Raw genomic sequence first — 23586 nt, 5'->3', positions numbered from 1 at the left:
AGCCTCTTAAAGAAGAAGATACAGGTCTGTGAGAGCCAGAAATCTTGCTTGTTTGTAGGTGACCAAATACTTATTTTCCACCATAATTTGCAAATAAATTCATAAAAAATCCTACAATGTGATTTTCTGGAGAAAAAAATTCTCATTTTGAATGTCATAGTTGACGTGTACCTATGATGAAAATTACAGGCCTCTCTCATCTTTTTAAGTGGGAGAACTTGCACAATTGGTGGCTGACTAAATACTTTTCCCCCCCACTGTATTAATGATTAACTTGAAGATTACATTAGAAATCAACCAAAGCTTGAAACCCTAGGCCTATATATATTGTCTATTTTTAGTTTAACCCTGAGTTGAATTGAAACAACAGCTGTCGATGACTTTGCAAATGCTATATAGCATGGTTACATTTCATTTGCTCTGTTAAACCTTTGAAATGATTTATATAACAACAGTGAATATATTTAGTTATTAAGAGGTCTCTCAATAATCATTCTCATGATAGCACATTGGTAGTAGCCAGTGACAAATATCAAAGCTAAGCTTGGTTAAAGCCCTGGATGGGAGACTAAATTAATAGCTGTAGATAGATCAACTCTCCAGTAGGAGGTACTCCCCAGCCTATAGTTTTTTTCTGATAGTGGATATAACACTGAAGCTCTGACGTTGTTTCAAAGGTACAACTTCAACATATTTTATACAAGGTTTGTCTATGACGAAAATTTGCTACTATGATGACATAATCCTGTGGTTGAAATTCCACCCTCAAAACAACAGTTAATTACTTTTTTGATGACATTTACTTTTTTTCAAATCCAATGTATTTTCCAAGTAGATTCCACATCACAATATGTTGACAAATTACATTGAAACAACATTGATTCAAACAGTTTGTGCCCAGTGGGAGGGGTATTTACTTCAACATTATTGTGTTTTGAATGTATTTCTAATACCTTTTAAGACTTTTTCTGCTAGATGTTTTCTAGGACCCCTAAAAATCAAAGCCTTTACTTATTCCAAATGTTTATGATGGAAAATGGTTTAAACATTCATATATGCCTTAAGGTCGATGTCCGCTCCCCCATGGACATGTCATTAGCATAATAAGAATATCCCCATAAAAATCTGTCCGTTTAAACTAGAGATATCAGCTTTTTGCATTGGATGCTCTCAATCCACCGCATCCGCCTATGTCGCACTTCCGCATCTGCAGTAAAAGGTGACAGAGCTAGAGTGGTGTTTGTTAGACAATGAGACATGCCAAAAATCTGTTTTCTCACAAAATCGTCTGTAGTGTCCGAAAGGTTTGGTCTACAGTTATGACCAATGTATGGAAAGGTGAGACTCTCACGATGGTGTTCTCCGTTTTGCTCTATGTCCTCCACAAGTGTCAGGAGACTCGTTTGAAGTCAGTACAGCTGATCTGCCAACTTCTGTCTGAGGCATCCGAGCTGTTTGGGCTATACACTCATATGACCCCTCTGTGCAAAGGTGAGGCTCTCATGTTTTGCTCTAGAACGCCCACAGAACTCACAAGACTTGTCTGAAGGTCCCTGAGACCAGTTGAAAAAATTAATGGAAGTAAATATGGAGACTGTTTAATGCCAAAAATATGGGGTTAAATACATGTACAAAAAAAAATGTTTGGACACACCTACTCATTCAAGGGTTTTTCTTTATTTTTTACAATTTTTTTTACATTGTAGAATAATAGTGAAGACATCAAAACTATGAAATAACACATATGGAATCATGTAGTAACCAAAAAGGTGTTAAACTAATCTAAATATATTTTATATTTGAGATTCTTCAAATAGCCACCCTTTGCCTTGATGACAGCTTTGCACACTCTTGGCATTCTCTCAACCAGCTTCATGAGGTAGTCACCTGGAATGCATTTCAATTAACAGGTGTGCCTTCCTCAAAGTTAATTTGTGGAATTTCTTTCCTTCTTAATGCGTTTTGTGGTAGAAATATTTAACTCAAAAATATCTCTCAAAAAAACGGAGCTTGTGAATTCAGAATATACTTTATTAAAGCGTAACAAAGCCGAACTGGTCCATGGAGCAACTGCTTGCCCTGAACCGGAGCTCTCCTTTTATACAGACACAATTGCATAGTCATGCTTATACAACCTACACAGTTACTCCATTATATGTACATGATTAACATCCTTCGGTGTCACATGTTATTTACTTACAAGGGCTATGTGCGCTTCTCTAAATGGGGTCTCTGTCTCTTATCTCATTATATTGGTGGCTTGACTCAATAAATTATATACATACATACATACATTAAAGAACAATCACACTCTGTATTGACTATATTCACTATCCAGGCATGCATCTGGAATACAAAGTATAAATCATGTTCATTCTGTTTTACCCTTATCATTTCATAACACATTATAAAACATATAAATTAATACTTAAGCATGGTTTACACATGTCATGTCCATAACATACATTTAAGCCTTTCCCAACAGCCATCCTCCCAGGACCCTGAGCCACTATGGTTTTTCCTTGTGACTATGTGCATGAGGCTATGTGTGTCAGGTCATAAGCACAAACAAGTGATAACACTAGTTCCATTGCTACTCCAATCTCCACACAGCCACAACGAGAAGTTGTATCTCCATCACATGTCATTGATATACCCAGACCAACTGCAGGGAGTTAGAGGGAACTATCCATTATCAGAAGCACAGCGTTTGCACTAAAGAAATGTCTCTGCTCTGTTTTAACCCTTTAATTGGTTCTTAATCCATAAGCATTTAAGGCATTTAGGCGTTTTATTCTACAACATGCATAATTAATATAATTGGTTTTCATGTTGTCCGCCCCTAAGTGAGATAGAGTAGTTAACCAAAAATTCCCCACAGTTTCAAATCAAATCAAATTTTATTTGTCACATGCGCCGAATACAACAACCTTACAGTTAAATGCTTACTTACAAGCCCTTAACCAACAATGCAGTTTTAAGAAAGAATACCTAAAAAAAAAAATAAGTAACAAATAATGAAACAGCAGGAGTAAAATAACAATAGCGAGGCTATATACAGGGGGTACCAGAACCGAGACAATGTGCGGGGGCACCGGTTAGTCGAGGTAATTGAGGTAATATGTACATGTAGGTAGGGTTATTAAAGTGAGTATGCATAGATAATAATGCAAATAGTCTAGGTAGCCATTTTATTAGATGTTCAGGAGTCTTATGGCTTGGGGGTAGAAGCTGTTTAGAAGCCTCTTGGACCTAGACTTGGCACTCCGGTACCGCTTGCCATGCGGTAGCAGAGAGAACAGTCTATGACTAGGGTGGCTGGAGTCTTTGACAATTTTTAGGGCCTTCCTCTGACACCGTAAAGAGGTCCTGGATAGCAGGAAGCTTGGCCCCAGTAATGTACTGGGCCTTACGCACTACCCTCTGTAGTGCCTTGCGGTCGGAGTCCGAGCAGTTGCCATACCAGGCAGTGATGCAACCAGTCAGGATGCTCTCGATGGTGCAACTGTAGAACCTTTTGAGGATCTGAGGACCCATGCCAAATCTTTTCAGTCTCCTTAGGGGGAACAGGTTTTGTTGTGCCCTCTTCATGACTGTCTTGGTGTGCTTGAACCATGTTAGTTTGTTGGTGATGTGGACACCAAGGAACTTGAAGCTCTCAACCTGCTCCACTACATTCCCGTCGATGAGAATGGGGGCCTGCTCGGTCCTCTTCTTTTTCCTGTAGTCCACAATCATCTCCTTTGTCTTGATCATGTTGAGGGAGAGGTTGTGGTCCTGGCACCACACGGCCAGGTCTATGACCTCATGTCACGACTTCCGCTGAGGCTGCCTCCCCTCCTTGTTCGGGCAGGCTTTGGCGTTTGTCGTCATCGGCTTACTAGCCACTGTCGCTCCATATATCATCATTCCATTTGTCTTGTCTTGTCAATTACACACACTTGGTTCATATCCCCTCATTAGTCTGTGTATAAGTGTTCCCTCTGCCCCCTTGTCCTTGTGGGTGATTGTTTTATGTGAGTTGAGTGTAGCTCGGTGGAGCTACTCATACCTTGTATTGCCGGGGTAGACTTCCCCCTGATTACCGTATTAACCCCTCGTTTCATGTGTCTCTCCTCAGGCCGGTGGTGGCTGGTCCGCTCCAGGAGTCTGAGGTGTGGGAGGTCCCTCCACCTCCTCTGGACATCGAGGGGACCCTGGCGTACTCTGTCCGTTCCATCCTGGATTCGAGGCGTCGGGTGGGGGGCCTTCAGTACCTCGTGGAGTGGGATGGGTACGGTCCGGAGGAACGGTGCTGGGTCCCGGTGAGGGATATCCTCGATACGGAACATTTCAAGAACTTCGAAAGTTTCTTCAAGTGCAGTCGCAAACACCATCAAGGGCTATGATGAAACTGGCTCTCATGAGGACTGCCACAGGAATGGAAGACCCAGAGTTACCTCTGCTGCAGAGGATAAGTTAACTAGAGTTACCAGCCTCAGAAATTGCAGTCCAAATAAATGCTTCAAAGAGTTCAAGTAACAGACACATCTCAACATCAACTGTTCACAGGGGACTGTGTGAATCAGGCCTTCATTGTGGAATTGCTGCAAAGCAACCACTACTGAAGGACACCAATAATAAGAAGAGACCTGCTTGGGCCAAGAAACATGAGCAATGGATATTAGACCAGTGGAAATCTGTCCTTTGGTCTGGAGTCCAAATTTGTGATTGTTGGTTCAAACCGCTGTGTCTTTGTGAGACGCGGTGTGGGTGAACGGATGATCTCCACATGTGTAGTTCCCACCGTAAAGCATGGAGGAGGAGGTGTTATGGTGTGGGGGTGCTTTGCTGGTGACACTGTCTGTTATTTATTTAGAATTCAAGGCACACCTAACCAGCATGGCTACCACAGCATTCTGCAGCCATACACCATCCCATCTGGTTTGGGCTTAGTGGGACTATCATTTGTTTTTCAACAGGACAATGACCCAACATACCTCCAGGCTGTGTAAGGGCTATTTTACCAAGAAGGAGAGTGATGGAGTGCTGCATCAGATGACCTGGCCTCCATAATCCCTCGACCTCAACCCAATTGAGATGGTTTGGGATGAGTTGGACAGCAGAGTGAAGGAAAAGCAGCCAACAAGTGCTCAGCAAATGTGGGAACTCCTTCAAGACTGTTGGAAAAGCATTCCAGGTGAAGAGAATGCCAAGAGTGTGCAAAGCTGTCATCAAGGCAAAGGGTGGCTATTTGAAACATCTCAAATAGGAAATATATTTTGATTTGTTTAACACTTTTTGGGTTACTACATGATTCCATATGTGTTATTTCATAGTTTTGATGTCTTCACTTTTATTCTACAATGTAAAAAATAGTAAAAATAAAGAAAAAGGTGTGTCCAAACTTTTGACTGGTACTGTATATGTTTCCTAATCTTTCTTATATCTCTCAGATATAGGAGAGACACTTCAGAACAAACGTCCTTTTATATGTTTGGGGGACTATCTGTTGCGCCGTGTAGTGAATCTGTTATTCAATGTGTTTGTATGGGCTAATAGCATTAAGGACATATCTTTTTGGGATACTTCAAGGGGTCTTAAAAGTCCAAATCAAATAGCTAAATGATCCTTGGAATTACCGTAAAACAATTCCATATAGCTTAGACAGGGCTTAGACTCTGATGGGTTTTAATAAAACATATACAAATATAGACTCTTGGCTTTCATTTGACACCAAATTTGATGTGCTCCAATGAACTTCACATGTTAGTGCTCATGGGGCGTTTTACATGGAAATGCCTGTGCTTATTCATAGGAAGGGTACACAACTCAGAAAGGACCGGGACCTGGTGGAAGCTAAAAGTTAATTTGGTCTGTGGTTGACTGGCCTGGACAGATCATTTCAGTGGCTGATGGTCTATCTAGACCCATCATTTTTGTCTCTCTGGCGCAACACCTGTGTACACAGAGGCAGCTAAATATGCATGTGCACATATATGCATACACACATGCACGCAGACATACACAAACACACACACACACAAACACACATATTAGAACACAATCTAACATTTGTGCTCATTAGTAGAATATAATAAAATAGAATTGAAGTGATGTGATGTGTTGTTAAATGGCCTTGCTCTGCTGGATGGTATGCAAGCTGCCAGGCCTACAAGATTTTTATAAACATTCGTCAATAACTCCACAACTAATCTTCCAGCACCATCAGAAATGCTTGGAGGATCAAATGACGAGTGACAAGTAGTGCAGGGACTCAGACAGGCAGCCACCACCTGACCTGACCGCGCGTGGCTCTCCCTTGTGACCAAAATAACTCATTACATTAGGCCTACATGCGCTGGTTGATCTGCTCTGAGTGTAAAATCTGAAACCAATCTAAAGTGTTTAAGAGGGATTTATTTTGCGTAGGCTATCAACCTTTAATCTGTTGACTACGTTAGCTGACTACATGTGCGTAATGGCGCGTGGGTAAACCATTTGGGACCTGTATAGCCTAGCCTACTGTTCTTGTTCTATATGGATGGGTTTTAGAGAGTGATGTGAAGGGTTAACAAATTGAAGACAGATGAAACAAACATTTTTCATGTCGGACGTCATCATGCAATGGGCGTGATGTATTCTCCCCATGTCAGCCGTTAAATGTCTGTTGCTGAGTTACTATGAAAATAAACTCACATCAGACAGCTCTGATTAAATAATACTAATTAACATATATTTGTTTCAGCGTATAGAATATAATTTCATCACTATAATGGTTTGTTTTTTGTCATCTATGTTGGTTTATTTGTCTGGGTTATTTTATCTACCACTCTGTGGTATGTGATCCTCTGGTCCTTGCCTTAGCTGGCAATCAGAGTTGCAAAAATGTGTCACCATTCCAAAGCGCGGCGTCTTCATGGAATCACAGAAGTGAGCGGGGCGTATGGCAAGCAGAGAGCGGAGCAGAGAGAGATATTTAGACTGGGGGGGCGTATGGCAAGCAGAGAGCGGAGCAGAGAGCGGAGCAGAGAGAGATATTTAGAGCTAGAGGCAGATTTCTTTCTCCACTCCCGAAGAGAATACCGCAGCAAAATAAATAACGACGTTGTAAAACTAATTGACAGCTTGACAAGATCACATTTCTGACTTCTGCTAAAGACACAAAATAGCCTGACGCATGCATGTAGGAATATCAAGGTAATATCGGTCTCAAATCGCGTGAACGCGAGCCGCATAAGAATCGTTTTCATAATGCGGGCGTGAGTAACATACTGTAAACGGAGGGAGAAATAAGGGAGGTTAACCGAGTGCCAGTGGTAATCGAGAGCGGGCCGAGACAGCAGCATGTCGAACCGAAAACATCGGGACAGCCAAGAGATATGCGCCCGCAAGGTCCGGGAGCTGGCCCAGGCTGGAGTAAACAAACACTGCTTCGAGTGCAGTCAACCCGGGGTGACTTACATCGATATCACAGTTGGCTGCTTCGTGTGCACGTCGTGCTCTGGAATGCTGTAAGTAGATGGATACGCAAGGGACATATCTACTTGGATAGCTTCTATAACATGCATATTGCGCACAAGAGGCCTATAAATAAAATAATCCCATTGCATGCAAATTATTAACCAATAACAATGTCCAGTATGTTGCATCTGCAGAGCATATTTGAGGATGCTGTTGTTATATTTGAGTATTGAGAAGGAACTGAAACGTGAAAGTGTAGCCTAAAATGTGGCCTATGCGCGCTGTATTAATTTACGAGGTCTCCCCTGGGTGTGTTTACTTCCTATGGCTACAGTTAATTGTACTACTACTACTTTATAATTTTCAGGCGTGCCCGTTAATGGCACCGTGTTACGTGTCCTTTCGTCATGGCCCAGGTTTGGTATCTCTTTCTGGTTCATGTAATATATTCTGCATGCAGACCGTTGCCAGCTCAGGTCCTCAACACATTATAGGCTATGGCTGTAGCATGTCACACGGTTCAGTAATTTGCAGTGGCCAGATTTCAGCACAGGATTAGAGTCTTGTCAGGAGCACAGAATAATAGCGTAAAGTTTAAACCCTTTGCACAGTGAATGAACAAAATATGAAGTCATGTTTTGTATGCCTAGCCACTGGATACATTTGCACTATGACAATTTCCACCTTTTCTCACAGTCACCTGTCATGGCATCCATTTTTGCAACACTTTAAATCCCCCTTACATCCCTTTACTCTTCAATTCTCTATCAATAGTGTTCCTCTTCAGTGATTTATGTGATTATAAGCATAATAAATGTGGAGTGCCCACTTTTACACATCTTCCATCTCTCTTTTTCCAATCTCTCTCTGCCTCAGGAGAGGACTCAACCCTCCCCACAGAGTCAAGTCTATCTCCATGACAACCTTCTCCCAACAGGAAGTGGAATTTCTGCAAAACCATGGCAATGAGGTGAGTGACAGGCAGGCTGTGTCCATTATTGACAGTCAGGTGGGCTTGTGGGCGGGACCTAACAGTATTACACATTTAGTCATTACCTATATTTCACCTTCCTCATTAGAGTTCTGGGCACAATTCTCAGTGCTCGGCTGAATACTTCAATATTTTAATGAACAAAACACAATCGTGATAAATACTTGGACTCGTAAACATTCAGTATTCTATTTATTTTTCATGTCCCAGGATAAATAGAGCAAGAACAGATTATATACTGTAGGTATTATAAATAGATAGATGTACATCCTTTTACCGAGGCCACCAGGAGAGGGATTGAGTCGACATGAGGTAGATTCATCCATCTCTCAGAATAGGCTTTTTATGTGAACTAGACAATATTAGATCCAAACCCTCACCTCCCTAGATCAGTCTGTTGTAGAATCTCCTCTATCTTCTCATCCATCTTTATGAGATAAAAGGGGATGCTTGATGCTTCCCACTCCTGTACCAGTCAGACCAGATCATGGCACTGTCTTGGTGGTTACAGCCTGTTTCTGGAGGAATGTAGCTGCTCTGCCCAATTTGTGCGGTGAATGGAATGCAACTTCACAATTACAACCAAACCACCTCATATGTGTGTGTTGTGTGTGTGTGTGTGTGTGTGTGTGTGTGTGTGTGTGAGAGCGAAAGAAAGAGTGTGTGCAGTGAAGAGAATCAAACGTTACAGTTATGCCCAATAATTGAATTTTAAACTTAGTTTGTGTGTGCATGTGTGAGTGTGTGCATGAGTGTCTAATTCATTGCTCTAACACAGATATCAGGTAGAAAATTCTGGATATTTCAGTCAGATTTAGTCATGATTTATCAATGTGTTGATGTTGGTGATTCATAATTATGTCAGTGAGCTGCAGTACTGCAGATTAAAACATGTGACTCTAAAACATGTAACTAATGTGTGGGGAGGCATGTCTATTGTTCATGTTCTATATCATTGTGTGTGTGTGTGTGTGTGTGTGTGTGTGTGTGTGTGTGTGCATGCGAGCGTGTGTGTGTGTGTAGGTGGGGAGGAGGACCTGGCTGTGTGCCTTTGATCCAAAGACAGATGGTTGTTTAGACACAAGGGACTCCCAGAAACTGAAGGAGTTCCTCCAGGACAAATACGAGAAGAAGAAATGGTGAGGAAATCAATAAAGATATCATCATATATTCATAAGATATCCATATGTCAGTTGTACCACCTACTTTGAACTCATCTGATCAAAGCTCCATAGTAATAACTAAGTTGTAATTGCACATTGATTTGAATGTGTTGAATTTTTAGAACAATGCATTTACTTACTGTGAGAAAAGTTTTTTATGTTTAGTTTAGTCTCATTGAGATAGATTCTCTTCTTCAAATGTAGTCATAGCAACATGTAACTATTTTCAGGCATTTTTCGAAGAACAAGAACCGGAGGGAGGTAGAGGGACCCTGGAGCCCGCCTGGGATACAGGCCTTACCCACCTCTCACGGCCCCCCGCCCGCCCAGTCCCACGCCATGCCCCCCTCGGCCAGACCGTTACGCACACTGGTGAGATACATAACACCTCCGAGAGATTGAGGAGATGAGAGGCAGAGCTGTATTTCCTATCAGTAAAGCTGTATTGAATCAAATTGAATCAGAGAAAGTGAAGAAAGAGAGAGAGAGAGAGAAAGAGAAGTGGAGGGAGAGAGAGAGATAGAGAGCAAGAGAAAAAGAGATAGGCAGAGAGAGGTGTTACTGTGGAGAAGAGTAATAGAGGTAGAGAGTGGTGAATACTGTACCAGAATACTGTAACAGAGATCCTACGACACAGAGAGAACCCACTCCAGGTTGTCTCCACATCAAAGATGAAGGAATTAATAATAGATGAGGGGTTATGTGAGGATATGTAACACAGAGGGGAAATACACCCACTCACTGTGTGGTGATTGTCTGGTTCCCCCCCTGTCCAGCCTCTCATCCAGTCCCAGTCCCAGGTCTCGTCCTGGGGGGACCGAGTCCCCGCTATCTCCCCTGCAGACATGAGGGCTGACGTGTTCACCGCCCGTGCTCCCTCGCGCTCCCAGAGCTTCAGAGACCCCCCTATGAAAGGTAGAACTGTTCACCTTCTTTTTTGGTTCTATGAATAATGGCACCTGAGGCAACATGATTTGACCCTGTTTTTTCTTTCTCTTTCCACTTCTCTCTATCATTATGTCTGTTTCTGTATCTGTCTCCTCTCTCTCTCTCTCTCTCTCTCTCTCTCTCTCTCTCTCTCTCTCTCTCTCTCTCTCTCTCTCTCTCTCTCTCTCTCTCTCTCGCTCTCTCTCTCTCTCTCTCTCTCTCAGACTCTCTACTGAGTGGTATAGAAAGACAACGTCCAGGCTCTCTTTCCTCGGCGATGGGAACTTATAGTCATGCCCCCTCCTTCCCTGCCCTCCCTCGACCCTCAGGTACAGCCCACACGCACCTCTTGTCTGATTGATTGTCTAATGAAATATACTTCCTGGTGTCTTTTTCTACCTACATATCTCTCATTGTCTTCCCCTTCCCCATCTCTGGTCCCTCTTTTTCTTTATCTTTTTTCTTCTCTCTCTTCACATTTACCTCCTTAGCCAGTAGCACTTTCAAAAACAACTTCACATTAGGTAAGGCACTAACGTGTACAGGATTTGAATGTGTGCTGAATGTTTATTCAGAGGAATAGAATAGAATAAGAAAATAATAGAATAGATTTGGTGGCAGTGCATACTGGATAACTCCCTGTAAAACAGTAGTAATGTGTTCCCCTGCTAAGTGACTGGAAATGTAATTTCAATTGATCAGTCAGTTTCTTGCTTCAAAGTCCCCAAGCTCAAGCCTGGCCAGGTCAAGGAGAGACACACTGTACCCTGAGAGAGAGAGAGAGAGAGAGAGAGGGGGGGGAATAACACATTTACAACTATTTTTAGAGAGTGTCAAATGCTCCTTTCAACGGGGGCCCAATGGTATTTCACCATGCTGTGGTGCAGTAGTGTAGTTAACTATATGGGTCACAGTTCTAATCATGCACATTAACATTCCAAATAAGTATGCTATGAAGAAGTGTGTGTTGAAGTAGGTTATGATTCTGTCCAAATCCTGCTGGCTGCTAATACATGTAGCATGCTAAATGTTTATGCAAAGCTAGTATTGCCCCAATAATGAATTCTGAGGCTATATTTGCCATCTTGGTCTGGTGAGCCTATTGCCTGGTCAGGTCACATGGTCAGAAAAAAAACCGCATGGTCTGCGTCAGAAATGGCACCCTATTACCTATATAGTTCACTACTTTGCAGGCCCTGGTCAAATGTAGTACACTATATAGGGAATAGGGTGCCATTTCTGACGCAGCCCCAGCCTTCCTTATATCGGCCATCTTTTTGTTGGCTCTCCCAGGTCGTACAGTGTCCTCCTCTGGGGGCTCAGCCCCCTTCAGGGCCTTCCCTAAGTCTCTGAGTGTGGACTTTGGAGGGCTCAGCCAACAGCACAGTCACAGTGTCCTCAGCGTCGCCTCCCCAGCCCCCGGCCCCGGCCCCAACACACACACAAACCACCAGGACCGCTACGCTGCCCTGTCCCAACTGAACAGTGTCTTCTCTGACACATCACCTGGTCCAGGACCAGGACCAGGACCAGGACCAGGACCTACAGGTAAGGGTACAAGGAGTGAGTGGGTGGTGGGAGAGGGGGTGGGGTGGAAGTGTGTGTGTATGTGTGTGTGCATGCATGTGAGAGAGAGAGAGAGAGAGAGAGAGAGAGAGAGAGAGAGAGAGAGAGAGAGAGAGAGAGAGAGAGAGAGAGAGAGAGAGAGAGAGAGAGAGAGAGAGAGAGAGAGAGAGAGAGAGAGAGAGAGAGAGAGAATAAAGCCATTAAATTGACATTGAAATTGAAATTGAAATTGAAATTTAATTGAGAGAGAGAGAGATGAAGGTTATTGTCAGCTAGATTGCATAACATTCTTAGTCAAAAAGCCAAGGTTTATTATTCCCATTGTGCTTTCAGCTCTCAATACTACACCGGTGGGTTGTAACAGAATGACCTTGGAAATATGTTCCAGTTTTGATTTAGCAACGCTACTAAATGCTAACATAGCTAATGATAACATAAATGTGCAGGAACAATGCTTTGGGCATGTTTAAATGTATATCATTGTTTTATTCCCATGATTCAATACATACTACCTCTCCCCCAGGCAATCATATAGGTATTGTTTTTCTGTCATAGTTTATTTTGATTAATATACCATTGAACTCTAGAGCAGGTTTTTTTTACACTGAGCACATTCAATACAATTACACCTTGACGACTCACACTCTGAGAGTGGAAACTTTGCACCCTATGTCTAAGTGATTTTAAGTACTCGTAACAGCTAATTACACTTGATTTCTCAAATTAAGCCCCATCTAAGCCCTGTGCTTATGGTCTGTCTATTATTTTAATGTCTGTTGTTAGCACCCCTCGGTGGACTACCCCAGTATAACACGCTCTTTGGGAAGCGCCTGTCCTCCAGCTCTACTCCTGCCAGGTAATGAATGCAAGTCAAGCAAATACATTTTAACGTTCATATTAAGTTAATTGAATATGCGTCAACTCTGTACAAGTGCATTGCAAATGCACCAGCCCCAGGACAAAAACATTGTTTTATTTGCTCAGGATATCTGCATGCCCTTGGTTTAGGAATTCATGACAGTCCCACACCAGAGCTGGAGGCAAACTGCAATAGTAAATAGATTTGTTAAAATATTTGTTTATGTTCATACATGTAGTAATACTGTGCCTTCAGAAAGTATGCATACCCCTTGACTTAATCCACATTTTGTTGTGTTACAGCCTGAATTTAAAATAGATTAAATAGATTTGTTTTCTCACCCACCTACGCCACAATGACAAAGTGAAAACTTGTTTTAACACATTTTTGCAAATGTATTGAAAAGGAAATACAGAAATGTCTAACGTATGTTACAATCAATCACCTTTGGCAGCGATTACAGCTGTGAGTCTTTCTGGATAAGTCTTTAAGAACTTTGCACACCTGGATTGTACAATATTTGCTCATTATTCTTTTTAAAATTCTTCAAACTCTGTCAAGTTGGTTGTTGAACATTGCTAGACAGCCATTTTCAAGTCTTGCCATAGATTTTAAAGTCGATTTAAGTCAAAATTGTAACAAACTCTGTAACTGTTTTATAGTCACCATTGGCCACATGGTGAAATCCCAGAGCGGTTTCCTTCTCTCCGACAACTGAGTTAGGAAGGACGCCTGTATCTTTGTGTTGACTGGGTGTGTTGATATACCATCCGAAGTGTAATTAATAACTTCACCATGCTCGAAGGGATATTCAATGTCAGTTTTTTTTGTTTTTTGTTTTTATCTACCAATAGGTGACCTTCTGTGCAAGGCATTGGAAAACCTTGAATACTTATTGACTCAAGACATTTCAGCTTTTCATTTTTAATTAATTTGTAAAGATTACTAAAAACATAATTCCACTTTGGCATCATGGGGTATTGTGTGTAGGCCAGTGACACAACATCTGAATTTAATCCATTTAAAATTCAGGCTGTAACACAAACAACATTTTGAAAAAGTTAAGGGGTGTGAATACTTTCTGAAGGCACTGTATATAGTTGGCCCTTCATCTCCCTCATCCTCACCTTCCTCTCTGCTTTTCCTTCTTTCTTCAGCTCTCCAGGCGTGGATGCCGTGTCGGGATCCCAAACATTTGCAAGTAGGCAGTGTTACAAAAATATGAATGAATCATGCGGGTGTATATTTTTCATGAAAGACTTTAAAAGACATGACCAAATCCATTAACCATTGGCTCTATCTCTCTGTCTCGCTCTCTCCTTGTCTCTCTCTTCCTGTCTCTTTTTCTCTTTGTCTCTCTCCCTCTTTCTCTCTGTCTCTCTACCTACGTGTCTCAGATTTCCCCAACCCGTTCAGTTCCTGTTCCATCTCTCAGCAGCAGCAGCAGCAGCCTGCCCTCTCCCCCAGTAACCCCTTTAACAGCTCCACCTCAGGAGGTAAGCTTCCCGCAGGGCTAGTGCTATCTGGAATCCTTGGGACGTCCCTACACTAAACCCTAACCTTAACCCTAATCTAACCATACCCTAACCCTTACCCTAACCTTTTTACATTTCAACTTCAATGGGGTAACGTCAGAGTTGGGACGTCCCAAGGTTCCCGGATAGCAAGGACCCTGCCCGCAGAGCACTGCTTAATCAGCCGGGGGGCAAAGGTCAAGAATGTCCAGTAACACTTTACATTAAGGTACTCTTAAAGTGTTAAACTGTATATAAGTAGTTTATAGACAGTGTTCATGAGTTAATGATGTAGTTTAGAAATCATTAACAAGCAGTTATAATGGAGAATTGGGAATAATGTCTGCACCATATACAAGGCCCCTGGATTCTTGGTGTATTGGAGGACACAAGATGACACCCCGATGTTGTGTTTCTCCAGGTGACTCTAGTGGGTTTGTCACCTCTCCCACCTCAGTTTTTCTCCCGTCTGCCACCTTCCCAGCTCCCACTACCCAGAATGCATTTCCTCACGAGCATGCCAACAACCAGGAAACCAACGGCAAGTAGAAGATCAACTATCATTCTATTCTATTCTAGTCCCGTGTAGCTCAGTTGGTAGAGCATGGCGCTTGCAACGCCAGGGTTGTGGGTTTGATTCCCACGGGGGGCCAGTATGAAAAATGTATGCACTCACTAACTGTAAGTCGCTCTGGATAAGAGCGTCTGCCATTTGACAAAAATGTAGAAATGCTTAGCTCTGCTCTTTTCTATTCTATTCTGCCAACAGAATTGCGAGAATGTTCTTCAACCAGACAGTACAAGACCAGCACTTGCCATGTTGTGTTCTATATATACAAAGTACAGTAGATGCTTTGCCAAGAAACACAACAGTTAGTCAGTGCTGAGCTGCATGGAGGTGTTCCCTGGCTGTGCTACAGCAGCATGCCATGTCACCCCACAGCTAATGATGATTAACAGCATCTTATCTCCTCTGCTTACATAATACCAACTCAGTTCCTAAATATAGAGTTAGAACCCAGAGAATTCGAATTTGTGAAATTGCCATGGTCTGAGGGGCGTTGTCCATTCTAGTAATTATATTTATTTGTTAGCACCCCCTTTCATGTTGAATGCTGGTTGATTTCAATGTGTTTGAATGTCAATTCCAACGTGGTTCTATGTTTGTCAGACTAGTATAGTATTTAATGTATTCGTATTTGGTCTTAATGTATCTCTGGTTTTGGGGTGTTGTTGTGTTTGTAGGTTTTGGCTCTTTCCCTGCACCGGACTCCCAGCCCAAAGTTCCTTGTCCAATGTCAGTGAACCCATTCACTGTGAGTACCACACTACAGCAACACAACAACAATGAGCATTGAGTGTACTTCAATAGATTGCACAGTGTTTGCTGGGGATTTGGACTGCAAGGTGCTTAATTATTATGCTAAAGCTTAATTCAAAAGGAATGAAAGGTTTGTTTGTATTTGAAGGCTTTTTTGGAGCAGTAAATGTACAGTAGGAACTCTCCCTCACCATCTCCTTCTCTCTCTCACCCTCTCTCCCTCCTGCTCTCTCTTTCCTTCTCTCCCTCCCTCTCTCAGGGGAATGTTTACAGGAGTAGAGGAATGTCGCGAAACCCTTTCATCTGATACTGTCACCCCTGGCTACTCCCACCCAACATGGAGGGGTTGACTGAAGACCAGTGAACTTGAGGAGCTGCTGCCATTTCAATGCCCCTTCAAAGAGAGAGAGAGGGGAAACGTTCATGCAGGCCCCTCTCCCCTCTATGTGTGTGTGTCCATGCGTGTGGAGTATCTGTACAGTAATGTTTATCTGTGGAAAAAATGTGTGCATGTGCGTGCTTGAGTGTGTGTGTGTACCACATACCATATATCAAAGGTGTTTTTATGGCAATAGAATCCACCTCAGGGCTCAGTGGGTGTCATCACCAAGAAACACACACACTTACACACTACACGATTTTGGCCCCGATTTAGCTGTCCCAGACAAGATTTTGAGATCGGAGACAAAATCCCCATGTCGTTTAATGTGAGCGGGTCAGAGATGCAATCTGATGGCTACCGATCCCGTCTTTGAGCAGTCCCAGACGTCCCGATATTTTCAAACATGTTTGATTTTATCGGCAAAAAATCTGCAATGCTCTTGTAGTGTGAGATGTGCATCGACAAATTCTGAGAACGGTGATCAGCAATAGCCAATGAGAGCTCTCCAGAGAAGAAGCCAGTGAGATGATGACGTTGTTTTGCATCACCCAGAATGTGTAGACTCTCGGGCAGGAGCCATGACGACTACTAGTATACGTTTGTACTTGCCTTTAACCAAAGCGTCACAAGCAATGTTATTAAATTCTAAATGTTGGCTAGATATTTCAACTCCGTATGGCAAGCGTGAATCTCTGACTGAAAACGTTTATGAGGCTGCTTTGAGCCACAACTCGTTCTAGTAACATTAACAATCTAATCACATCATCACGCCAATATTTTCGTGAGACAGCTTGGTGGTATCGAGAATCCTCACGACCAAGTGAAGAATATTGTGGTGTGTGATCCTCTGTGCCACATCGTTTAGTATGTGCACCACTACATTGGCAAAAAATAAAAAATACAGGAAAGACGGTCGTTTAATTTGAAAATTCTGTAGTGTACTCCTGGCATTAGCTGTTTCTCCCATGTCCTGCTTCTGTCCAACAGCAGCCCCATCAGTACGTGAAATCATCATATTTTGCTTACTTTTTGGATACACCTCTGAAAAGGGCATTGAAAAACTCCTAAAAACTAGCCAGTCCAGTCAGGCAGTCAGTCAGTGTGTATCAAGTTACAGAATGGAGATATCCCTCTTCAAGGCTTTCAGACTGAACAATATGACAAGCGCAAAAAAGTATGACAAGCAAGCATTTTTTTCTTAGTGACGGTTATGCCAGCCTTAACACGACGGCCTCCTAATGCATGTAGATAGGAGAACATTACAGACAAGCCTGTCTTTTCCCCCATGTGCTGTGTGTGTACCAGAGGAAACTGGTGGGAGGGGCTATAGAAGGACGGGCTCATTGTAATGGCTGGAATGGAATCAATGGAACGGAGTCAAACACGTTGTTTCCATATGTTTGATAACGTTCCATTTATTCCTATCCAGCCATCACAATGAGCCCGTCCTCCTATAGCTCCTCCTATCAGTTTCCTCTGGTGTTTACATTTGTGGAAAAGACGTTTGTATTGTTTTATATGTTGGTTGTTTTTGTCCATAAATCATTTGTGTTTCAGTCTCAGGCTGCATGCGCTTGGAGGGCTGCAAGAGGAGATGCTATTGAATGTAAAAGCTATTTTCAAAACAATAACAGTGTGTTTCATCTCTCTTTGTAATGGACCAAATGTTTCTTGTTCTTTTGGGTGACAACATGGAGTTGAAATTCACTTTCTTTCTTTCTTTCTTTCTTTCTTTCTTTCTTTCTTTCTTTCTTTCTTTCTTTCTTTCTTTCTTTCTTTCTTTCTTTCTTTCATCTTTCTTTCTTTCTTTTTTCAAAAGCTCCACTGAGAAAGTATTTGTAATGAGAAGTGCCCATGTTCATAAATTCAAATAATATTTGTTGCTTTAAACAGTGTCTAGTTCTTTATTCGTTGTGTGTGTCGCTCTCTCTCTCTCTCTCTCTCTCTCTCTCTCTCGTGTGTGTATGTGTGTGAAAATCCCTAAACGTTTTGTAATACATAACTTGCAACAAACATAATTTGGATCATCAAACATTTACACAAGTAATTCCTTCCTTCTGGCTATCAGTCAATTATGGGTAGACTATTTCAAAACGTCCCTTGTGAAAACTTTAAATAGGTAATGACAACATTTAACCACCAGTTGGCGTATGTTGCATAGTTTTTGCATAATTCTACATTACAATGTAATAATGAAAATAAAGATGAATCGCTAGGCTGCTAGTTATAATTACTAACTATGTGTAATTAAAATCGTACAATAAACAATCTTCATAAATAATACATTCACATGACCTTATTGAATCATGTAATTATGCCTATACACATAATGTAAAATGTTCCCATTACAGTTATATCGATTGCACCAACAGCTGTAACAGGATTAAACTGAAAAGTTAAATCAAGCCAAAGGTGCTCAGAGGTTCCATAATCGGGATTCAATTTGATGAGGGTTGCATTTCTGTCGAGTCTTGAGTGTTGCATTTCTTGTTATAAAATGTCCCAATCATTCAACCGTGCAGCACATGATGTGATCTTCAAAATAACTTAGCAAATTCCACAATATTGGCTGAAGAACACAGGCATAGGCATTCTTATAAGAACCAAACAGTATATGAATTCGATTCCAGTTCGCACCCAAACTCAATGCTCTCTCTCTCTCTTTCGCTCGCCTCTCTCTCTCTCTCGCTCTCTCTCTCTCTCTCTCTCTCTCTCTCTCTCTCTCTCTCTCTCTCTCTCTGTCTCTCCCTCCCTCACCCTCTCTATCTGTATACTCTGCCTCTCTCTCCACCTTAACTCACTCACTATGGACAAGTGTTGACTGACAGCTTTTCATAGTAGCTCCACGCCAAAGCGAGGGGACAAGAGCGGAGGGGACAGCAGTTAAAGCGAAGTAGTCAGCACGCTGCTACTACAGTAAATGGATTAAAGCACCCTGCCCACTAGTTAGATAGTAGCGATGTGCATTCCGGGTCTTTTCTGTGAGCTGCTTCATTTGGCTCCGTTCATCTAAAAGAGCCGCATTATTTGGCTCCCAAACGGCTTTTCATTGAAAATGCTGGAAAATCGACCTATAACCATGTTTTTTTTGTTGCTAATCTCTAATGCAAAGCCAAAAGAGTAAGATCGTGATATGCACTTTCAACTACATTTTTATCTAGCCAAATTGTTGGATCGCTTGCAAAAAAATGAAGATTTTTTTAACGCACTGCAAAAATGAGACTGGTCCAGAATGACTTGCTCTCCCCACTATTGATTATTTCTGCATTAAGAAATCCTCCATATTCAGATAATGATTTTGTAAATTATTTGCAGATAATCGTTGTTTGAAACTCAAAAAGCAGTAGTAGTAGTATGCAAATCAGGGAGCCAAATGAACGGCTCTTTCACGAGATGCAATTTGGTTCCCAACATTCACCAAAAAGAGCCGTTCAAAAAGAGCCGTTCGTTCGTGAACGACCCAACACTACCACATAGTAGTAGCAGGCGCTTTCGCTCAGTTGCCGAATGTGCTCGTCTGTGTGTGTGTGCAGAAAACTAAAGGAGAGACTGCTGATTTGAAGAAGGTAGTTATTGCAACGAGAAAGGAAAGGGAATATTTAGCAAATCTTTTAAAAGACTAAACTGGACCAGAGGACCTCTCTCCCTTGCATACATGTGTTAAAGGGAGGGAGGGGAACTGGACTGAAGGATGTTTGAATTACCCTCTACAGTAGTTAACTTGCGAGAGTATTTTTGCTGTTATTGAAAAGAGAAGTTTAGGTTCTAGTTGAGAAAAACAAGATAACTCGAGCGCAATGGAGAGCCAACTACCCGAGCCGCAAAGCTACGAGGACGTTCGAAAGAGCGGCTATCTCCGCAAGCAGAAATCCATGCACCGGCGATACTTCGTCCTCCGGACGGCCTCGGAGAGGGGCCCGGCCCGGCTCGAATACTACGAGAGCGAGAAGAAATTCCGCGGAAAGACACCCGTCCCCAAGAAAGTCCTGGTGCTGGAGACGTGTTTCAACATCAATAAGCGGGCTGATGCGAAGAACAAGCACATGATAGTGCTGTACACTAGGGCGGAGAGTTTTGCAATCGCGGCAGAAAACGAGGCGGACCAGGACGAATGGTATCAGGCCATGGTGGAGCTGCAATGCAAAAGTAAGTAAGCATAGCAAGCAAACTACAACGAGCTCTGACTGCAACCCGACCTCTATGTGGCTGCCTATCGTTAGCGAAGTGGCCATAGTATTACATCTGAACGTGGCAATGTAGCCCATTGCAGCAATTGCTGAAATGAAGCTTACAAAAACGAAACGTGCTCGTTTAAAATATAGTTATTGTTATTAGGCAATTTTTTAGGACATCCAGAAATGTGCATAACGGGAGTAACTTCACATTGCTTGTCAGCAACGAGGGTTGTCACACTGCTCACTACCAGCGCTGTTTTAAAAATGTCGGTGCACGATTTTAGCATAATAGTTTGAGGCATGATCTTTGCATTTTAAAGAAAAGTGATGTCAAAATATATCCATATTACAATGTGTGGTTGGTTACTGTACTTAATGTGAATTGCTGCCTATGGACCATAATTGAAATATTATGTAAAATTACAGTGCATACTTCTTTGCATAATAATTATATTTTGCCAAGGTCCCCCAGAAACTGCAAATCTTATGTTCCAAGTTGCCGTGTGTGCTTATCCTTGCCAACACCCTGAGAACGTTATCATACTTTTCTCACCACCACAGATAGTCTACTTGCTCCAAAAGTTCACATATGGACCAAAAGCTTGTGGTTTGTACAGGGTTTAGAAAAGGGAAAAACAAGTAGTTTCAATAAAACGTTGCCTGAATCAAGAGGAGGCTATATTGGAGCCAGTGTTCTACAGCCAAACTTCCTCATTTTACATTTTAGTCATTTAGCAGACACTCTTATCCAGAGCGACTTACAGTTAGTGAGTGCATAGCATTTTCATACTGGCCCCCCGTGGGAAACGAACCCACAACCCTGGCGTTGCAAGCGCCATGCTCTACCAACTGAGCTACACTGCTTCTTCTTTTCCAAGTCAACCCAGGCCATTGCTCAAACGCATCCAGATGTATGTTATGAGCCTGATTCTCTGATTACCTAGTATGTACGAAAAAAGTATGAAAATTTATGCACTCCCTACTGTAAGTCACTCTGGATAAGAGCGTCTGCTAAATGACTAAAATGTAAATGTAGGTTTTTATTTTCTGCTGACATGACAATATTCGCCCAGACAAGACATCACAGTAGAGGAAACACGCAACACCAACAGTACTAACATGTTTATACAAGATCCATATTGTTGGATACCTGTGCACAACTATCAATAGGCATACTCATCTTCCATTCAGAGTTTTTTTGTATTATGTATTAATATTTGCAATTATGCACATACAGTAACAAAAAGCATCGATTTTCAATGTATACACACTTTCAAATCCTTCCTGATATCACCAGTTGAGCAAACCTTTTGTGCAAACAAAACTATCAAGTCAGTGGCTGACTGTGGCTGCAATCAGCAGTTTGTTCTGCAGTCTCATCATGGAAAATAAAGCTTATAGACCAGTGACTGGGATGGGGAGGACACATGATGCAATCTTGGCAAACTAAGGTTTGGGTTCAAGGTACTTACAGCTGACCTGCTGGCCTACGTTATGTAAAAGAGCTGATTACAATGAGGGAAGAATTAAGGAAAAAATGTGGTGCCGCTGCAACAAACGAGAGAGAAAAGCGGAAGCCTCTTACTGTGTTGATGCACCACATGTCCTAAACATTCTCCACAGGTAACAATGATCAAGAGGTTCAAATAGAATTGGACCTCTTTTGACTTGGTTAACCTGTGCCTTAAAGTAACTGTCCAGTGTTTCCAGATTTCTATTAAATATGGCCTATAATTACTTACAATATGAGTGAAGTAGTTTTCCTTCCAAATTGTATTTTATTAAGTATGTTAAAAAGCAGCATTTCTGTGTTAGAAGGGTGTGCGTACCCCAACAACAGAATGGTGTGGGCATATACCAGTCATTCAAATTATTAATGCGAGTAGACCGCTGATTGGCTAGCTCATCCTACTCTAGACCGCTGATTGGCCAGCTCATCCCCCCTCAGGAGTATGATATCCTACTCTATTAGAAAATAGCAAGCATTTTTTTAAACGGTCTGTTGGAGATACAAGTTTGAGGTGGGGTTTTTGAAGTGTTTTTTTCCCCTCCAATTTATGCTTTGGCTACAAATACTAGAGGAGGACAACATTATTTAGGTATAAGTCAACAACATTACTTGGGTATGAGTTAACAGAATATGAACTTTTAAAATGAGATTTTCACTGGACAGTTACTTTAACTAATGTCTTACGCCTATTACCTGTGCAAAGGGGTCCAGGCTCTCTCAGGCTGTAGTTGGCCCTACGTACACATCTAGGATCAGTCTTCCGTACTCCAGTCCTAACTGTAACCAACTGGGCACAAAAAACAGCAAGAATATGTTATGCATATGTTTACATTTACATTTTAGCAGATGCTCTTATCCAGAGCAATTTGGGTTACGTGCCTTGCTCAAGGGCACAGCGACAGATTTTTCACCTAGTTGGCTCAGGGATTTGAACCAGCAACCTTTTGGTTACTGGCCAACGCTCTTAAACGCTAGGCTACCTGCTGTTCAAATGTTATTATGCAAGAGGTTACAAACAGTGCCTTCAGAAAGTATTCATACCCCTTGACTTTTTCCAAATTTTGTTGTGTTACACCCTGAATTTAAAATGGATTACATTTAGATTTTTCGTCACTGGCCTACACACAACACCCCATAATGTTAAAGTGGAATTATGATTTTAGAATATTTTCCAAATTAATACAAAATGAAAAGCTGAAATGTCTTGAGTCAATAAGTATTCAATCCCTTTGTTATGGCAAGCCTGAATAAGTTCAGGAGTAAAAATGTGCTTAACAAGTCACATAATAAGTTGCATGGACTCACTCTGTGTGCAATAATAGTGTTTAACATGAATATGTACCTCATCTCTGTACACCACATTATACAATTATCTGTAAGGTCACTCAATCAAGCAGTGAATTTCAAACACAGATTCAACCACAAAGACCAGGGAGGTTTTCCAATGCCTCACAAAGAAGGGCACCTATTGGTAGATGGATAAAAAAAAGCAGACATTGAATATCCCTTTGAGCATGGTGAAGTTATTAATTACACTTTGGATGGTATATCAATACACCCAATCACTACAAAGATACAGGCGTTCTTCCAAACTCAGTTGCCGGAGAGGAAGAAACCACTAAGGGATTTCACCATGAGGCCAATGGTGACATAAAAACAGTTACAGAGTTTAATGGCTGTGATAGGAGAAAACTGAGGATGGATCAACAACATTGTAGTTACTCCACAATACTAA

At 41.8% G+C, this 23586-nt stretch overlaps 2 protein-coding genes across 4 annotated transcripts in view; both read left to right on the top strand.

Moving 5' to 3' along the window:
* Positions 1-6974: 6974 nt before the first annotated feature.
* On the top strand, positions 6975-18449 carry agfg2 (ArfGAP with FG repeats 2). 3 transcript variants are annotated; one of them, XM_045211908.1, is made up of 14 exons: positions 6975-7493; positions 8320-8413; positions 9458-9573; positions 9828-9969; positions 10374-10512; positions 10749-10853; positions 11016-11048; positions 11818-12072; positions 12874-12946; positions 14107-14150; positions 14347-14445; positions 14885-15004; positions 15709-15779; positions 16044-18449. In XM_045211908.1, the coding sequence occupies exons 1-14, from the start codon at positions 7327-7329 to the stop codon at positions 16089-16091; spliced, it is 1506 nt and encodes a 501-aa protein (XP_045067843.1). In that variant the 5' UTR covers positions 6975-7326; the 3' UTR covers positions 16092-18449. The 3 variants fall into 3 exon arrangements, with proteins under 3 accessions (XP_045067843.1, XP_045067844.1, XP_045067845.1); XM_045211909.1 differs by lacking the exon at positions 11016-11048; XM_045211910.1 differs by lacking the exon at positions 14885-15004.
* Positions 18450-19662: 1213 nt separating this feature from the next.
* Positions 19663-23586, top strand: part of si:ch73-335l21.1 (insulin receptor substrate 1-B) — a 53430-nt gene continuing 49506 nt past the window's right edge. The window contains exon 1 of the mRNA XM_041867951.1: positions 19663-20312. Within this exon, the coding sequence (XP_041723885.1) occupies positions 19964-20312 (349 nt within the window). The 5' untranslated portion in view covers positions 19663-19963. The remainder of the gene's footprint in view (positions 20313-23586) is intronic.

This window comes from Coregonus clupeaformis, chromosome 39 (genome assembly GCF_020615455.1).
Source record: "Coregonus clupeaformis isolate EN_2021a chromosome 39, ASM2061545v1, whole genome shotgun sequence".
NCBI lineage: Eukaryota > Metazoa > Chordata > Actinopteri > Salmoniformes > Salmonidae > Coregonus > Coregonus clupeaformis.
Note: the sequence above shows the minus strand (reverse complement) of the source record. Positions and strands in the feature narration are given on the sequence as shown.

What these genes read in the sequence shown, in the direction of transcription:
- agfg2 (XM_045211908.1), top strand. Translation starts at nt 7,327, where the DNA reads ATGTCGAACCGAAAACATCGGGACAGCCAAGAGATATGCGCCCGCAAG. An exon ending in TGCAAAACCATGGCAATGAG is followed by an intron (nt 8,414 to 9,457) that starts GTGAGTGACAGG and finishes GTGTGTGTGTAG; the next exon opens with GTGGGGAGGAGGACCTGGCT. An exon ending in TGTCAGTGAACCCATTCACT is followed by an intron (nt 15,780 to 16,043) that starts GTGAGTACCACA and finishes TCCCTCTCTCAG; the next exon opens with GGGAATGTTTACAGGAGTAG.